At 45.1% G+C, this 14440-nt stretch overlaps 2 protein-coding genes across 4 annotated transcripts in view; one reads left to right on the forward strand and one right to left on the reverse strand.

The window, feature by feature from the left end:
- The window catches only part of dnajc27 (DnaJ (Hsp40) homolog, subfamily C, member 27), a 305233-nt gene that overhangs the window by 166039 nt on the left and 124754 nt on the right, over positions 1-14440 (reverse strand). The gene's annotated exons all lie outside the window — the stretch shown is intronic.
- LOC306917671 (glycerol-3-phosphate dehydrogenase, mitochondrial-like) overlaps positions 1-14440 on the forward strand; it is a 38045-nt gene that overhangs the window by 17959 nt on the left and 5646 nt on the right. For all 3 annotated transcript variants that reach the window (XR_013789218.1, XR_013789219.1, XM_079495961.1), the window contains 8 exons: positions 266-429; positions 4513-4677; positions 5879-6023; positions 7474-7667; positions 8684-8818; positions 9217-9392; positions 12188-12319; positions 12962-13120. Coding sequence is in view for 1 of the 3 variants with exons in the window: in XM_079495961.1 (XP_079352087.1) it covers positions 266-429; positions 4513-4677; positions 5879-6023; positions 7474-7667; positions 8684-8818; positions 9217-9392; positions 12188-12319; positions 12962-13120 (1270 nt within the window). In the remaining 2 variants the exon portion in view is untranslated. The remainder of the gene's footprint in view (positions 1-265; positions 430-4512; positions 4678-5878; positions 6024-7473; positions 7668-8683; positions 8819-9216; positions 9393-12187; positions 12320-12961; positions 13121-14440) is intronic.

Consider the following 14440-nt stretch of genomic DNA (forward strand, 5'->3'; position numbering starts at 1 on the left):
GAGAAAGGCCCTTATTGCTTGGTCAGAAGAACTACCTGTAGTAATATAAATATTTCATTCCACTTTTGTCTTTTTTTCTTCTTTTTTGGGTGACTCCTCCGAGTACCACCAGAGGGGGGCTCAAGTACCACCAGTGGTACTAGTACCAGTGGTTGGGAACCTCTGTTCTATAGGATAGGATAGGATTGGAAAAGACACTTCTGGTCTCAGGACTAAATGGGTTTAAACATTCCGTCCAATCAATGTGCACTCGTCGTCTCCTCAGATGGTGGCAGCTGCCTTACTACTGGGCAGGCATCAAGATGTACGACCTGGTGGCCGGCTCCCAGTGTGTGAAGAGCAGCTACGTGCTCAGCAAGTCCAGAGCCCTGGAGCTGTTCCCCATGCTGAAGAGAGACAAGCTGGTGGGCGCCATCGTATACTACGACGGTGAGTCCACAAACAAACATGCATGCATGGAAGGATTCAACACATTTAGACGTGAGGCTGTTTCTACAAATGTCTCCTAAATCAGTGGTTCCCAATCCTTTTCATGTCAAGGACCCCCAAATTGACACTAATTAGCCCGCGGACTCCCATTTGAAAAGATATGCCAGGGATCTTTACGGCTCTAGCAGTTTGACATTCATTAGTTTACGGACCCCCATTGAATGGTATTTCTATCTCTGGGACCTCCAATTTAGATTGTAAAATCAATGTTAATTTAACTCTGAGTGTAAAAATGGAACCAAATGGATCTGTTAGGGTCTATTCCAGTTGTACACTCGCAGAGTTACAGACACATGAGGGTCAATTTGATTCCAAATTATCATTTAGCTGGGGACCCCCTTTGTTGGCTTTAAAAAAAAATATATATATATATATATATATATTCAAAGTTTTGCACACATTTTCAAGATTTTTCAAAATTGGCAGATCTATCTATATCCTTTTGGATTTTTTTTTAAATGTTTTTTTTTTTTGTGGCTTTCGCCTTTATTTTATATATTTTTTAATGGAGGGACAGACAGTAGGCTGACAGGGAATGGGGAGAGATGCATTAAAGGCCGTCGGGATCGGGAGTCGAACCCGCAGCACACTGCCAGACTGGATTGCCAGCCAAGGTGCCTGGACCACTGAGCCATGGCCCAGGCCCCTTTTGGATAATCTTAACCCCCAATCCGTTCCCCCCGTGTATTACCTCACATCTTCACTTGACTCTGTGCGACTGAAGGGAACACACAAAGATGGGACACCCACAAAAGCCCCCCCACAGTAGTGCTCAGAAGTAGCCTGTAGCTCTTCACATCACTGGTCCTTAACCACAATGTGTTGACAGGTTTCTGGAGAGAGACCTGTGCCCCGTGGCACAGAAGGGGCATTGGGGGTGGGGTGAGTGTATGTGTCGCCCTAGATTGGCACAGAAGACGGCCAACCATGTGCTACGTCTCTGGCTGGCTATGAGGAGACTTGTGTGCCCCGCTGGAGGCGTCTTATATTATTTCACATGACTGAAATAGCAGGTTTGTGTCCAGAGGGGTGATGTTAATGCTCCACTTCACTCAGTGTTGCATCAGGGTGCGAGGGGTCCTATCTCGGCTATTAAGGCTGATATGGTTTTACCATTAATTAGCTCTGAACAAATTAGGAGGAAAAAAACCAAAAACAGAGCTTTGACATTTTATTATATCGTCTCTGTTGGGCAGAAACCTCCATCTCCAAATTACTTACTTTTAGTGTTTTTATTGTTTTTGAGGGGCGCTAGCCCCTCCTTTGCCCAGCTTTGTCTGCTTGTGTGTACCCCATAGCGATGATTTGATTGGCTGAGCATCCCATAGTGATTATTTGATTGGCTGAGCATCCCATAGCGATGATTTGATTGGCTGAGCATCTGTGAAGTAAAAATATATGCTTTACTATTATCCCCATCTGTCAGGTGTTTTCCCTTCAAACCCCCCCCCCCCCCCCCCCCCCCTCCCAAGTCATAAAACCTTGTTGTGGGAATGCTTGATGAGATATTATCTAGTTGTCAGTTAAGGCCAGGGAGCAGAACAGGAAATCTGGAAGAGGCCCCACCCAAAGAGGCCCCCATGGAAGTGCCGTGTGACACTGTGGGTGTCTATATAGGGCCTATAGCTCCCTAGAGATGGTGAATTCGCAAGACAGGAAACTAGATAAGGAACTAAGCACATCTCTCAACTATCAATGACCCGCCACCCTTTTGACCCATCATTTGAACTTCTGTAACAGGTCGTGCCTATTCAACTTCTCTTTTGTTCTTCCCTTTTGTGTACATCGGCAGGAGGGTATAAGAGGAGACACAAATGTATGCTCGGTCTCGGGAGCTAGGGAAACCTCTGTCGATCACTTTGACTTTGTCCTTTGTAGGCCTACTTTGTCATTTTTTAACTCTATACTTTGGTTTTGTACTCTGTCTACGGATCCTTCAAATAAACTTATACTTTAACTTTTCAACTCTATTCTTATTCATTACTTGTCAGTTCTATAATCTTATTCCTTAGTGAATTTTCCACCACACATCCCATAGCGATGATTTGATTGGCTGAGCAAAGTACGCATTGAGGATAAAAAGTGAGGACAGAAAAGTGAAAATGGAAAAATTGAGGACGGAAAAGTGAGGACGCAAATCGGAATGAGATTATGTATGATGATAATAGCGCACCTCACTTCACACGGGTGTGATTTATTTTTATTTTTTTTAAGCAAATTAGCGCCCTACTGCTATTTCATACTACAGCGTCACACAAAAGCATCAGAAGAAGCAGATTCACAAGCTATTTTTGAGTGGTGCAAACCACTCCAACAACCAGCTTTGTTTGTATCCGTGTTTGTGTGTACCTGTACGTGGGGCCCAAAAGAATGAGCATGGTTACATTACGTCAGACCACAGCTGATCAGGCTATATACCTTGCACCACTCAGTTCACACGGGTGTGATTTTTTTATTTTAATCCTGAAAAGTACCAGTTTGAGACATAAGAGGTTTCCACCCGACAGAGGAAATGTAACCATCTAAAGCTAGACTATGTACTGTGTATTTATAGGGAAATCTCAAAGTCTTTATTTTACAGTCCTCCTAATTAATTTAACCTCCTCCTCAACCCTATATTTCCTTAGTTGACCTGAGTCCTCCAGGGTTGCTTGAGGGCCCCTTCTTTTCTTCCCTCTCCACCGTCCAAATCTCCTCACGCTGAATATAGCCGATCTACTAGCTCACAATTCTCACATCGCTGGCGTGTTCTGAGCTTGTAGATCTGCTATTTCCGCAGAATGTTTGCCTGTTATGACATGCCCAGAATAGGGAGCTAGCCTAGGGTTCAAGTTGTTATAAATAGATAGAACGACAGACAGACAGACCCTAATTAATCCCTGTCGGTGTCACATAAAATTCAATGGAAAGTTTAAAAGGTCAAATTTAATACATACACAAAGTAAGATTCAGTTAATTAAGCCCTCTAGCTGTCCAACTGTCCGAATCCAACTGCAAGGTGGCAAACACTGAGAGGAATGTCTTGGTGCAAAGTGGCGTGTGTTTGATTTTCACCTCCCTCCCTCCCTCCCCCACCCCTCGTCTTGTGAGGAAGGGGGGACGAGGTTGGGGATTGGGGGTTGGGTTGGTTGGGGGCTGGGTGGGGGGGGGGGGGGGGGGGGGGGGGCATGCAGGATTTTCTCCAATTATGCCGTCTGGAACAATCACGGCCGTGACATTTTAGAATCTGACCTTCTCTTCCCTGGCGCTGAGGAGAGGAGAGGGCGAGAGGGAGAGAAGGAGAAAGAGAGGACGGAAGAAAAGAAAAGTGGAGTTTAGGAGCTCGACAGAGATAACGCTGCCTGCTGTCTAATGTATTCGTCTGTATTGTCTGAATGTAGTACTGCGTTTGTATAGTTATTTACAGGAAGGTTTCATTGTTACTAGATGCATGTCCTGTTCTGTATGTCCATGTACTTGTCAGTAGTAATGTGTGTAGTCCCATGTTAAATAAATACACTTTATATTAGTCTAGCGCAGTGGTTCTCAACCTATTTATTCTGAAGGACCCCACCCCAAGGATACACTCTGAGAGTCTATAGGAATGGAACCAAATGGACCCCAATTGGTTTCAGATATGTAAGGGTCCACTGGTTCCATTTCTACACTCTGAGAGTTACAGTACAGACCTGTAAGGGTCCATTTGGTTCCATTTCTACACTCTCAGAGTTACAGTACAGACCTGTAAGGGTCCATTTGGAACCCCCATCAAGGAACTCTGAGGGTCCCTGGACCCAACTTTGAGAACCACTAGTCTCGGAAATCGTTGCAAACCAGTGTTAATTAGCAGTGTTAGCCATTTTTTACTATTTTGAAAACCATTTTAAAATTATTCAACTACCCGATCTATCGACACGTTGTGAGCTTGTAGTTTGGCTATTTGAACAATTTTAAAAGGTTTTTCAAAATGCTGAAAAATGGTAAGTCAGCACAACGATACTCGTATGAACCTCGCCTCACTCTCTCCTCGTGGTCCTTCCACAGGTCAGCACAATGACGCTCGTATGAACCTGGCCATCGCCTTGACCGCCGTACGCCACGGAGCCGCCGTGGCCAACTACACTGAGGTGCTCCACCTGCTGAAGAAGAACGACCCGCAGACCGGCAAGGAGAGGGTGTGCGGCGCCCACTGTCGAGATGTCCTCACTGGTGTGTGTGTGTGTGTGTGTGTGTGTGTGTGTGTGTGTGTGTGAGAGAAGGTTGATATGTTGGGCTGGCTTGTTTCATGGATTCAAGTCGTCACGAAAAAAAAAAAGATTAGAGCCTAAATCTATTTCTATGCTCCCTAAATGGCTACAGATACAGTGTTGAGGACCTCTTATTTTGTAGCTGTATGTTGAATGTCTACAAGGATATTTCAGATTTTTATTAAGGGATATCCCCTTGAGAATGAGATGCAGTATCTCATTTTCGAGGGGGATCCATAAATATTTTCCTTGTAGCTGTTCGACAATAAGACTAAGCGCTGGAAACATACTCCACACAAAGACGTGAATGCAAATGGAAACTCTTGGCACAGCTGGCATAAATTGGTAAACATGCACTCTGTATGCACCAGAGTGCATGCACCATGTAATAAACCCACATACATCTACATTTGAAACTACAGCCCGCAACATTATGAATGGTAGAGCAGACTCAGCAGAGGAGAGCACAAATCCAAGATGGTGTCATTCTGTTGATGCTGGCTGTAGAAACAATCGCCGCAACGCACGTCATGCTTGCGCCACTGTCACGTTAATTCTGTTTCAGAATGTTCCAGAATGCCACAATGTGTGAATGTGTGCATGTGCATGTGTGAATGTGTGCATGCGGGCTGCAGATCGGCTATTTTTGGAGAAGAGATGTATAGACATTATGTGCAAATATAAAATAGCTGTGATACTTATATGTAAGTGGTTATGGTGAAATAAACCATTAACACTAGTTAGTTTGGAGGGGGCGAGGGGACTATGACATCACCGTTTCAGCAAATTAGGCGGCATTCGCTGTACACACGGAGACGTGAAAGTCGCGTCTCCAAACTTTCCCACTCTGGAAGGTAGTTTCAAAATTAGCCGTTAAAGTCCCCCAAAACGCCGTCTCTGTGTGACAAAAAGGGCAGATCGGCTAATTACTTGCCCGAGAAACACCAAAATCGTCCTCATCTGGATGGCCCCTAAGTCTTGAAGCGCCCGCACGCTTAAGTGGAGTATAATACTTTAGACTGGTCCAAAATGACTTGTATTGGGCGAGTAGGTTTGTAAGTACTGTACAATGACTTTCACTAATTTGGTTGCTCACATAAGCTAGCTAGGGGAATCTCTTGTGGCTGCTCTCATGTGGTCCTATTGTCTCGCCCTGATTCCAGGAGATGAGTTCGACGTGAGGGCCAAGTGTGTGATCAACGCCACCGGCCCCTTCACCGACTCTCTGAGGAAGATGGACAACGACAAGTTGGAGAACATCTGCCAGCCCAGCGCCGGAGTTCACATTGTGATCCCTGGATACTACAGGTATGACAAGACACAACAACGCCTCCTACTGGATACTAGAGGTATGACACAACACAACACGCCTCCTACTGGATACTAGGTTAGTTTTGGGATAGTTTAGGATGTTAACGATTCCCTCTTAACTGTCCCGATTCCTGAACGGTTCACTCAACCAGTGGTCAGGGCACCATCAGTGGTCCTTCAGGAGGTTCCAGGTGGTCCCCAGCTAAATGAGGGAGAGTTGGTAACCAAATGGAACCTTGTAGATCTTTAACTCTTGAGTGTAAAATGAAACCAAACGTTAAATGACTAAACAATAACATACGTTGACAAAGAGCAACAATAAAAAGTAGAAAAGGGAACTCCAGAGCAATTAAAGGCAAGGGAGAACAGATGGGTTTTGAGTAGGGATTTAAAAACACTGATCGACTGGGCAGATCTGATGGTGAAAGGCAGTGCGTTCCAGAGCCTGGGGCCCGCAGCCGCAAAGGCACGATCACCCCTACTTCTCTTGCTGGTCGTAGACTCGACCAGCAGACCGTAGAGCTCTGAGTGGGACGTAGGGCACAATTAAGTCAGAGAGGTCGGAGGGTGAGAGGTCATGTCGTGTTTTAAAAACAAATAAAAGAACATGGCAATGATTATGACGATTATGTAAAAATAATTGCCGATTGTGTAACAATTGCGACATGCAGGTCTAGACCAACACTCCATGTGCAGAACACATTAACACGGGGTCACCAAATCATGCTGGGATGTGTGTCTCTTCCATGAGTACAGGACTTTAGCTACAGTATTACAACACAGACGCAACAAACCAACATGCTGCTCCCCCCCCCCCCCCCCCTCCTCCTTCAAGTCAGGCTTTTAAAGTTCACCGAAGCTTATTGAGCGAAACCCGAGGGAGCCTCTAGCTAACACAGCCCTTTGAACGGCATCGGAAATGCCAGACACCTAATTCTCTCTCTCTATTTCTCATCTTCCTCCCCCTCCTATCTGACCCCCTCTCTTCCTCCTCACTACTATCTCTACTCTTCATCTGTCCTCCCCCAATTGTTCTTACCGCCTCTGTCCTCCTTCCGTGCACCCTCCTCCTCCCTGCTAAACTCGTCGTCGTCTTTGCCGGTTTTGACTGGCTCTTCCTTAATAACTAATCCCAGCTTCCAGCTGAAAATTCATTCTGCTATTCTAAAACGTGGAATGCCTTACCAAAAGCCATCAAAGATGTCCCTACCCAAACTCAAAACTAACCTAAAAGAATGACCTAACCTGAAAGAACTTTTTACTTGCTTGTTAATCCATTAAAAGCGTACGTATATAGCAACATATGTTTTTTCAGAAATGTACAAGCTAACAGTGCAGTGCCGTGAGCTTGTATATCTGCTATTTTTTAACGCAAATCTTCTGTAAGAATCTTCAATCAATCAATTGCTTTTTCTTGCCCCACCCACCCTCCCAACCGTCCGCTCAGTCCTGACAACATGGGCCTGTTGGACCCGGCCACCAGCGACGGGCGCGTCATCTTCTTCCTGCCGTGGCAGAAGATGACCATCGCCGGGACCACGGACTCGCCCACCAGCGTGACGGCACACCCCACGCCCTCCGAGGATGACATCAACTTCATCCTGAACGAGATCCGCCACTACCTCAGCCCCGACGTGGAAGGTTAGAGCTTCCGTTCAGCCCAATACGACCTGAGGACATGATTATTTTCATATCAAGGACCCCAAAAACTATATGTAACCCCAATCTGAAAATATGTTGTTCCAGGGACCCCCCAGAAGCAAAGATTTGCGCCACATTTTCACGATTTAAAAATAAATAGCAGATCTACAAGCTCATAGTGCGGCACTCGGTTCGCAGCACTCGGTTCGCTGAGCTTGTATATCTGCTATTTTTCCAACAGCTGAAGTTTAAAATAATGGTTAAAGTGGTTAAAAGCTAAGGCGACACAGATGCCAAAATTCCAATACCCCAAATCTCGACCACTCGCTTACTCACACTCGGTCACTCCAGCATGGTGGTGTTACGGTGAAATTGGTGACCTGCTGAAATATGTCACAATCGCGTTGACATCACATATCGTCAGTGTCCGAACGTAAATCATCGCAGTTTGTTCATTAGCAGAGTTCAACCTAGCGGTATTCAGGCCACATATTTAAAGACCTCCATGTAATGTCCATAAGATGGTCACATATTTCAGCAGGTCACCAATTTCACCATCATTTGCCATGCTGGAGTGACCGAGTATGAGTGAGCGAGTGGCCGATATTTTGGAATTTGGCTACTTGGGTATTGGGGAGGAAAAAGGGGGTAAAATATGCATAGATCCATTATATACGGTAGATATTCCACTGTTAGGTTCTTAGTTTACGGATGATTCTTGATGACTATTTTTATGTATTTGATTTATATATAGATATTCCACTGTTAGGTTACCATGTTTTGTTCTTGCCTACTGTGTCGCTCTGGATTAAGAGCGTCTGCTAAATGCCTAAATTGTACATTGTAAATAAAGAAATTATTCAAAATGGCAGGTTGTTCCTTCATGAGGAGACTCATATCAAGGCTGTACACAAACAGGGCATGAGTTATAACTTTTCAATTGTGTACTACAGTATAGCGCCACCCTTTGGCAGATGGCTATGCGTTTCATTTAATGTGTGTGTGTCTGTCCCCAGTGCGTCGAGGGGACGTGCTGGCAGCGTGGAGTGGCATCCGGCCCCTGGTCACTGACCCCAACTCTAAAGACACCCAGTCCATCTGCCGGAACCACATCGTCAACATCAGTGACAGTGGACTGGTCACTATCGCAGGTGTGTGTGAGAGACAGACAGACAGACAGACAGACAGACTTGATGCCGTACTTTTGTACTTTAACTCGAGTACATTTTGAATTCCGGACTTTACATTTTTTCTTTTTGTGGCTTTCGTCTTTATTTGATATTTTTTATGGAGGGATAGACAGTAGGCTGACAGGAAATGGGGAGAGAGATGAGGGGTGACATGCAGTAAAGGCCGTCGGGATTGTGAGTCGAACCCGCGGCACACTGCCAGACTGAATTACCAGACAAGGTGCCTGGACCGCTGAGCCATGGCCCAGGCCAAATTCCTGACTTTTATGTGTAACGTGAGCAGTTCTACATTGCAGTATTGATACTTTTACTTAATAAGTAATAAAAGTGAGTACTTTTTCCCCACCCCTGGTGTCCAGGTGGGAAGTGGACCACCTACCGCTCCATGGCGGTGGAGACGCTGGACGCGGCGGTCAAAGCCCACGGGCTGACGGCCGGCCCGAGCAAGACCGACGGCCTGATGCTGGAGGGGGCTAAAGGCTGGACCCCCACTCTCTACATACGCCTGGTACAGGACTACGGCCTGGAGAACGAGGTGGGACACGCACACGTACTGTACACATGCACACACACACACACACACACACACACACACACTCAGACACATGCACGTACAGTATGCACACACACACACACACGCGCTCTGTACATATGCCTGGTGCAAGACTACGGCCTGGCACGCACGCGCACACACACACACACACACACACACACACACACACACACACACACACACACACACACCTCCTCTAGCACTAACAGGATAACAGCTAGACAACAACAGAGCGGGGTTCCCTAGCACTTAAAGCAATAAACATTGGATTTCCTCTGTGGGTTTGAGTATCAACCCATATTGAATCATATTATATCCGTTATGATATCGACCCACGACTCTATTCTACTGGGTGGATACATTTTATGTAATTTCAGCTCACTTTCCCCTTTTGAGTAAATGGAAATAAAAGGTGTGTGTTTTCATTACAATGAAAAGCACTGTGTGTTCGATGGAAGCGTTGCTTAGTGCACCCCTCATCAGTGGTGTAAAGAAGTGGTTTTCAACCAGTGGTCCAGGGTCCTTGAAGGGGTTCCAGGTGGTCCCCAGCTAAATGGTAGAGAGTTGGTAACCAACTAGACCCTTATAGATCTTTAACTCCTGAGAGCGTAAAATTCATTTTACACTCTCAAGAGTTACATACGGGCACGGTGGCACAGTTGGTAGTGCTGTCGCCTCACAGCTAGAAGGTCCTGGGTTCAATTCCCGCTGGGGACGCTGTGGGCGCTGGGGGCATGTTCCCTCCTCCGCGTCATCAGTGCCCATACCCGAGGTGGGGTTGGCGAAAGGGCCTTTCTGTGTGGAGTTTGCATGTTCTCCCCGTGTCCCCTAGGGTAGGTACCCTCACAAAAACATGCAGTAATCCTGGTCTCTAAACTACCTCCCCCTGGCCAGCCGGGGCGCCTGATGGAGGGGAAAGGAACTGGTCGTAATAACATGTTCCTTCCACGCGCTGGCCGGGGAAATTCCCCCCTGTCAGGTGAAAAGAAGTAGCTTGGACTCCTCATGCATAGAAGGAAGCATGAGGTCAGTCCACTGCAGCACCCCCAGTGTAGCGCCCAGGATTACATTAGATACTTGACATTGGGTGAAAATAATGGGCTGCATGGGATAAAAAAATATTTTTAAAAAAAGTAACATTCTATTGTTAAACGTCTGCAAACGTCTGCATTACTTAATTTTCAATTAAGTCTACACAATTGGAATGTAGAATAATTGTATGCCTGGTGTCTCTCCTATGCTACCACATCAATACATCATGGACAAAATGTTGTCCAACGATAACTAAATATCTTTTAGTTTCACATGAGCTGAATAAATAATGGTCCTTGATATGAAAAGGGTTGAAAACCTCTGGTGTAAAGTAACTATGTACTCAAGTACTGTGCTTAAGTAAAACTTTGAGGTATTTTTCTTTTACATAACTAGATTATTTACGGTTTTCAGGAGTTTTTCTTTTGCTCTGCATCTCGGAGGCAAATATTGTACCTTTACTCCACTACAATTATTTGAAAATGTAGTTACTAGTTACTGTTTATTTTGATTATTATAACCACTTCAACCCTATATACATTTTGCCCATTTGAATATAGCCGATCTACAAACTCACAATGTGTCACGAAGCGACACTCAGCTTGTAGATCTGAATATTTTGATATAATTTATACATTTGAAAACGTGTGAAATGAGACATTCTGCATAATCAAAATCAATCAAAAACTTTTGTACTTTTACTCACATTTTGAATTCCGGACTTTTACTTATAGAGTATTTCTACATTGCAGTATGGATACTTTTACTCTTACTAACGGTAAGTAAAAATACAGTATGTGAATACCTTTTTCCCCCACCACTGGCCCTCATTAGGCCTTCTTGCCGCCACATTCTCTGGAATATTCCTAAAAGGTCACTGTTGATATTTGGACAACATTTGCCCTTTTCGCAAGAAGTGGCGAGGAATCACGATCTGAATAGCAAATAGCCAATCCCCTGTTTTCTCCTCCCAAACACAGGACGGCCACTTAGCGTTTAACTCTGACGAGGGAGAGAGAGAGTCCATCTTCAGATGTCATCATGACATTTCACCGTTTCATCTCTGGTGGTCGTGATGGGGGGGGTGTTAGGGCTGTCACGATTAATTGTCACACAAATAATTGCGATTTTATTGTGTTTTTTGTCGTTGAAAGCTGGAACATCATGTATAAATGAATGGCATTTTCAGTGCTTTACAATGGTTCATTCATTCATACATTGGTAGGTGAAGCAGTCGAACAGTCGACGCCAGCGTCCTCACTTCCCACATTCACATACCAATGGTGGTAAGCTCACACCGACCGACTCATTGGAGGCAATGTAGGGTTCAGTGTCTTGCCCAAGGACACTTCGACATGTAGACAGGAGGGGCTGGGATTCGAACCGGCGACCCACAGAATATTGGATGACCTGCTCTACCTCCTGAGCCACAGCCACCCTGAAATCACAATTCTGTTAAGCTTTTAGGCTTTGAAGTTCTGCATGCATGACAGATATGACAAATAGCCTCAATATACAAATAAATTACTGACATATTTAATAACTTTATACTTCTTCGTATTGAGATAATCAATACTAGGAGCAGTGAAGGCATATTTATTATGGAAAAACAGTGGGGGTTTCATTTCATTTCCTTTGGCAAACTACAGTAGACTTGTCCAGTTAGACGGGTGCCAGTTAGTCACACTTTTTGACGGCTGTATCCTTTTATGACCTGTACTATTATGTTCCCCTTTGATTGGCAGGTGGCTCAGCACCTGGCGTCCACGTACGGCGGGAAGGCGTTCGACGTGGCCAAGATGGCTAAGGTGACGGGGAAGAGGTGGCCCATCGTCGGCAAGAGACTGGTGTCAGAGTTCCCCTACATCGAGAGCGAGGTACGAGGAGATTACTTATACACGTGGATTAGTTCTCAGTCACCACGGCTGATTTCAGTCATTCGGACTCCATGCAAGTCTTCTATGGAAACACCCCCAAAATATGCTCTAAAGCAGTGGTTTTCAACCAGTGGTCCGGGGACCACCAGTGGTCCTTGAGGGGGTTCCAGGTGGTCCCCAGCTAAATGATGGAGAGTTGGCAACCAAATGGACCCTTATTAGATCTTTAACTCTTGAGAGAGTAACATGAAACCAAATGGACCCGTATATGGTCCATTTGGTTTCATTTTACGCATTTATTGTTAAACATCTGCATTACTTAATTTTCAAGAAGTCTACAATTGGAGAATGTAGGAGTTTTTTTGTTATTTTGATCAACGTTTGCCTGTTATCTCTCCTGTGGTACCAACATCAATACAGCATGGATGGAATTGTGGGCAAGATTTCATCCAACGATAACAACATTCTTTAGTTTTGGGTCTGCAAGGCTAAATGTCATCAAATGGTGGTCTGTGGCTCAAATGCCCCAAAAAATAATGGGCCTTGATATGAAAAAGGTTGAAAACCACTGCTCTAAAGGTCTATACTAGGCTACTGTGATAAAATAAAAATGCCACTGGACTCCCTCCTCCCAACCACTAGGTGGTGTATGCCATCAAGGAGTACGCCTGCACTGCCATCGACGTGATCGCCCGCCGGACGCGCCTGGGCTTCCTGAACGTGCAGGCGGCCGACGAGGCTCTGCCCCGCATCGTGGAGATCATGGCCAAACACCTGGACTGGAGCGAGGACCGGAAAAAGGTAACACCAGACCACCACAAACAAACACACTCTGAAACACTGTACACACCACATGAAACACTGGTTAAACAAGAATGACTCTGTCATAACTGCCAGGTGCAACAAGCTCTTGTAGCGCCCGTTTTCGTTAGTTTCTGACGTTCTTTTGTTGGTTCACTCACTGTGTTTTCTTATGGTTGTCCTGGTTAGCTCCAGTTAGCTCATAACATTAGCTTCTGTTAGCTTCTGTTGGCACTCACTCCGCGTTGTGGCGTTCAGACTATGGGTTTTTATGCCGTTCAGACTATCATTGGCTTAAGAGGCAGCCAATCAATCATGACTAGGTCGTCACTAAAGTCACCACAAAAGTCGTCTTTACCCGTCGTCAGTAGTGGTGGGTGCAAATATAGTCCAGGTGCTTTTCAATCACCTGGCAAAAAGCAATACCGGTAGGTATTATTAGTGTATGGTTTGATTTTAGTTTTAAATATTTAGTAACTAAACCCATTAAAACCAGGAAAGCACCTGTGTCATTTTAGATTTTCTTTTTAGAACAGTGGTTCTCAAAAATAGCAGATATACAAACTCACTGCACGTCACTTCATGCCGGGCTTAAGACCTTAATGTAAAGCCTTACCTTTTTTACATTAATACGTTTGCATTTTTTGAACACAAATATTCTCTTCTGGTGGTCCCTGGCACAAAACTATGCTCTACTCATCATGTGAGCTTGTACATCTACAATTTTTGCCACTTCTGAGCATTTTTTAAAATATTTTTGCCCTGACTAAGTAAGCATTAGCAAGTTTAGTAGTTTTAACTTTAGTTAAGTTGAGTGTGTTACACAATGGTGTTCTGGTGTGTTGAATGTCCTGAGAACCAGTTTAGGTTTTGGTGTCCTAATCCCTGCTGGCCTTACAACATGCTGGCAGCCATTCTGCTTACATCACTGGACAATGGAGGAGTCCACACCCTTTATCCTCCCCCAAGGGACACTGTGCGTGCGTGCGTGCGTGCGTGCGTGCGTGCGTGCGTGCGTGCGTGCGTGTACTGTATATATGCGTGTGAATGTATACATCTGTGTATGTGTGTGAGAGTGAAATCCATGCCAAGGTGTGGACTCTTGTGTGAGACTCTGTTTCCCCTGGTGACAAACTTACTTATTTACTTAATCCTCTTGGTTCCTGGTGGAACATAAGGCTGACTATCTGCTTCCATCTGGTCCTATCCTGTGCAGCATGTTGAGCCTCGCCCCATGTCAGATTTGCCATCTTCAGTTCTGAGGTCACAGTTCTCCGCCAGGTTGTTTTTGGCCTCCCTTGTTTCCTCTTTCCAGGTGGG

The sequence above is a fragment of the Electrona antarctica genome (genome assembly GCF_951216825.1).
Source record: "Electrona antarctica genome assembly, chromosome: 24".
Classification (NCBI taxonomy): Eukaryota; Metazoa; Chordata; class Actinopteri; order Myctophiformes; family Myctophidae; genus Electrona; species Electrona antarctica.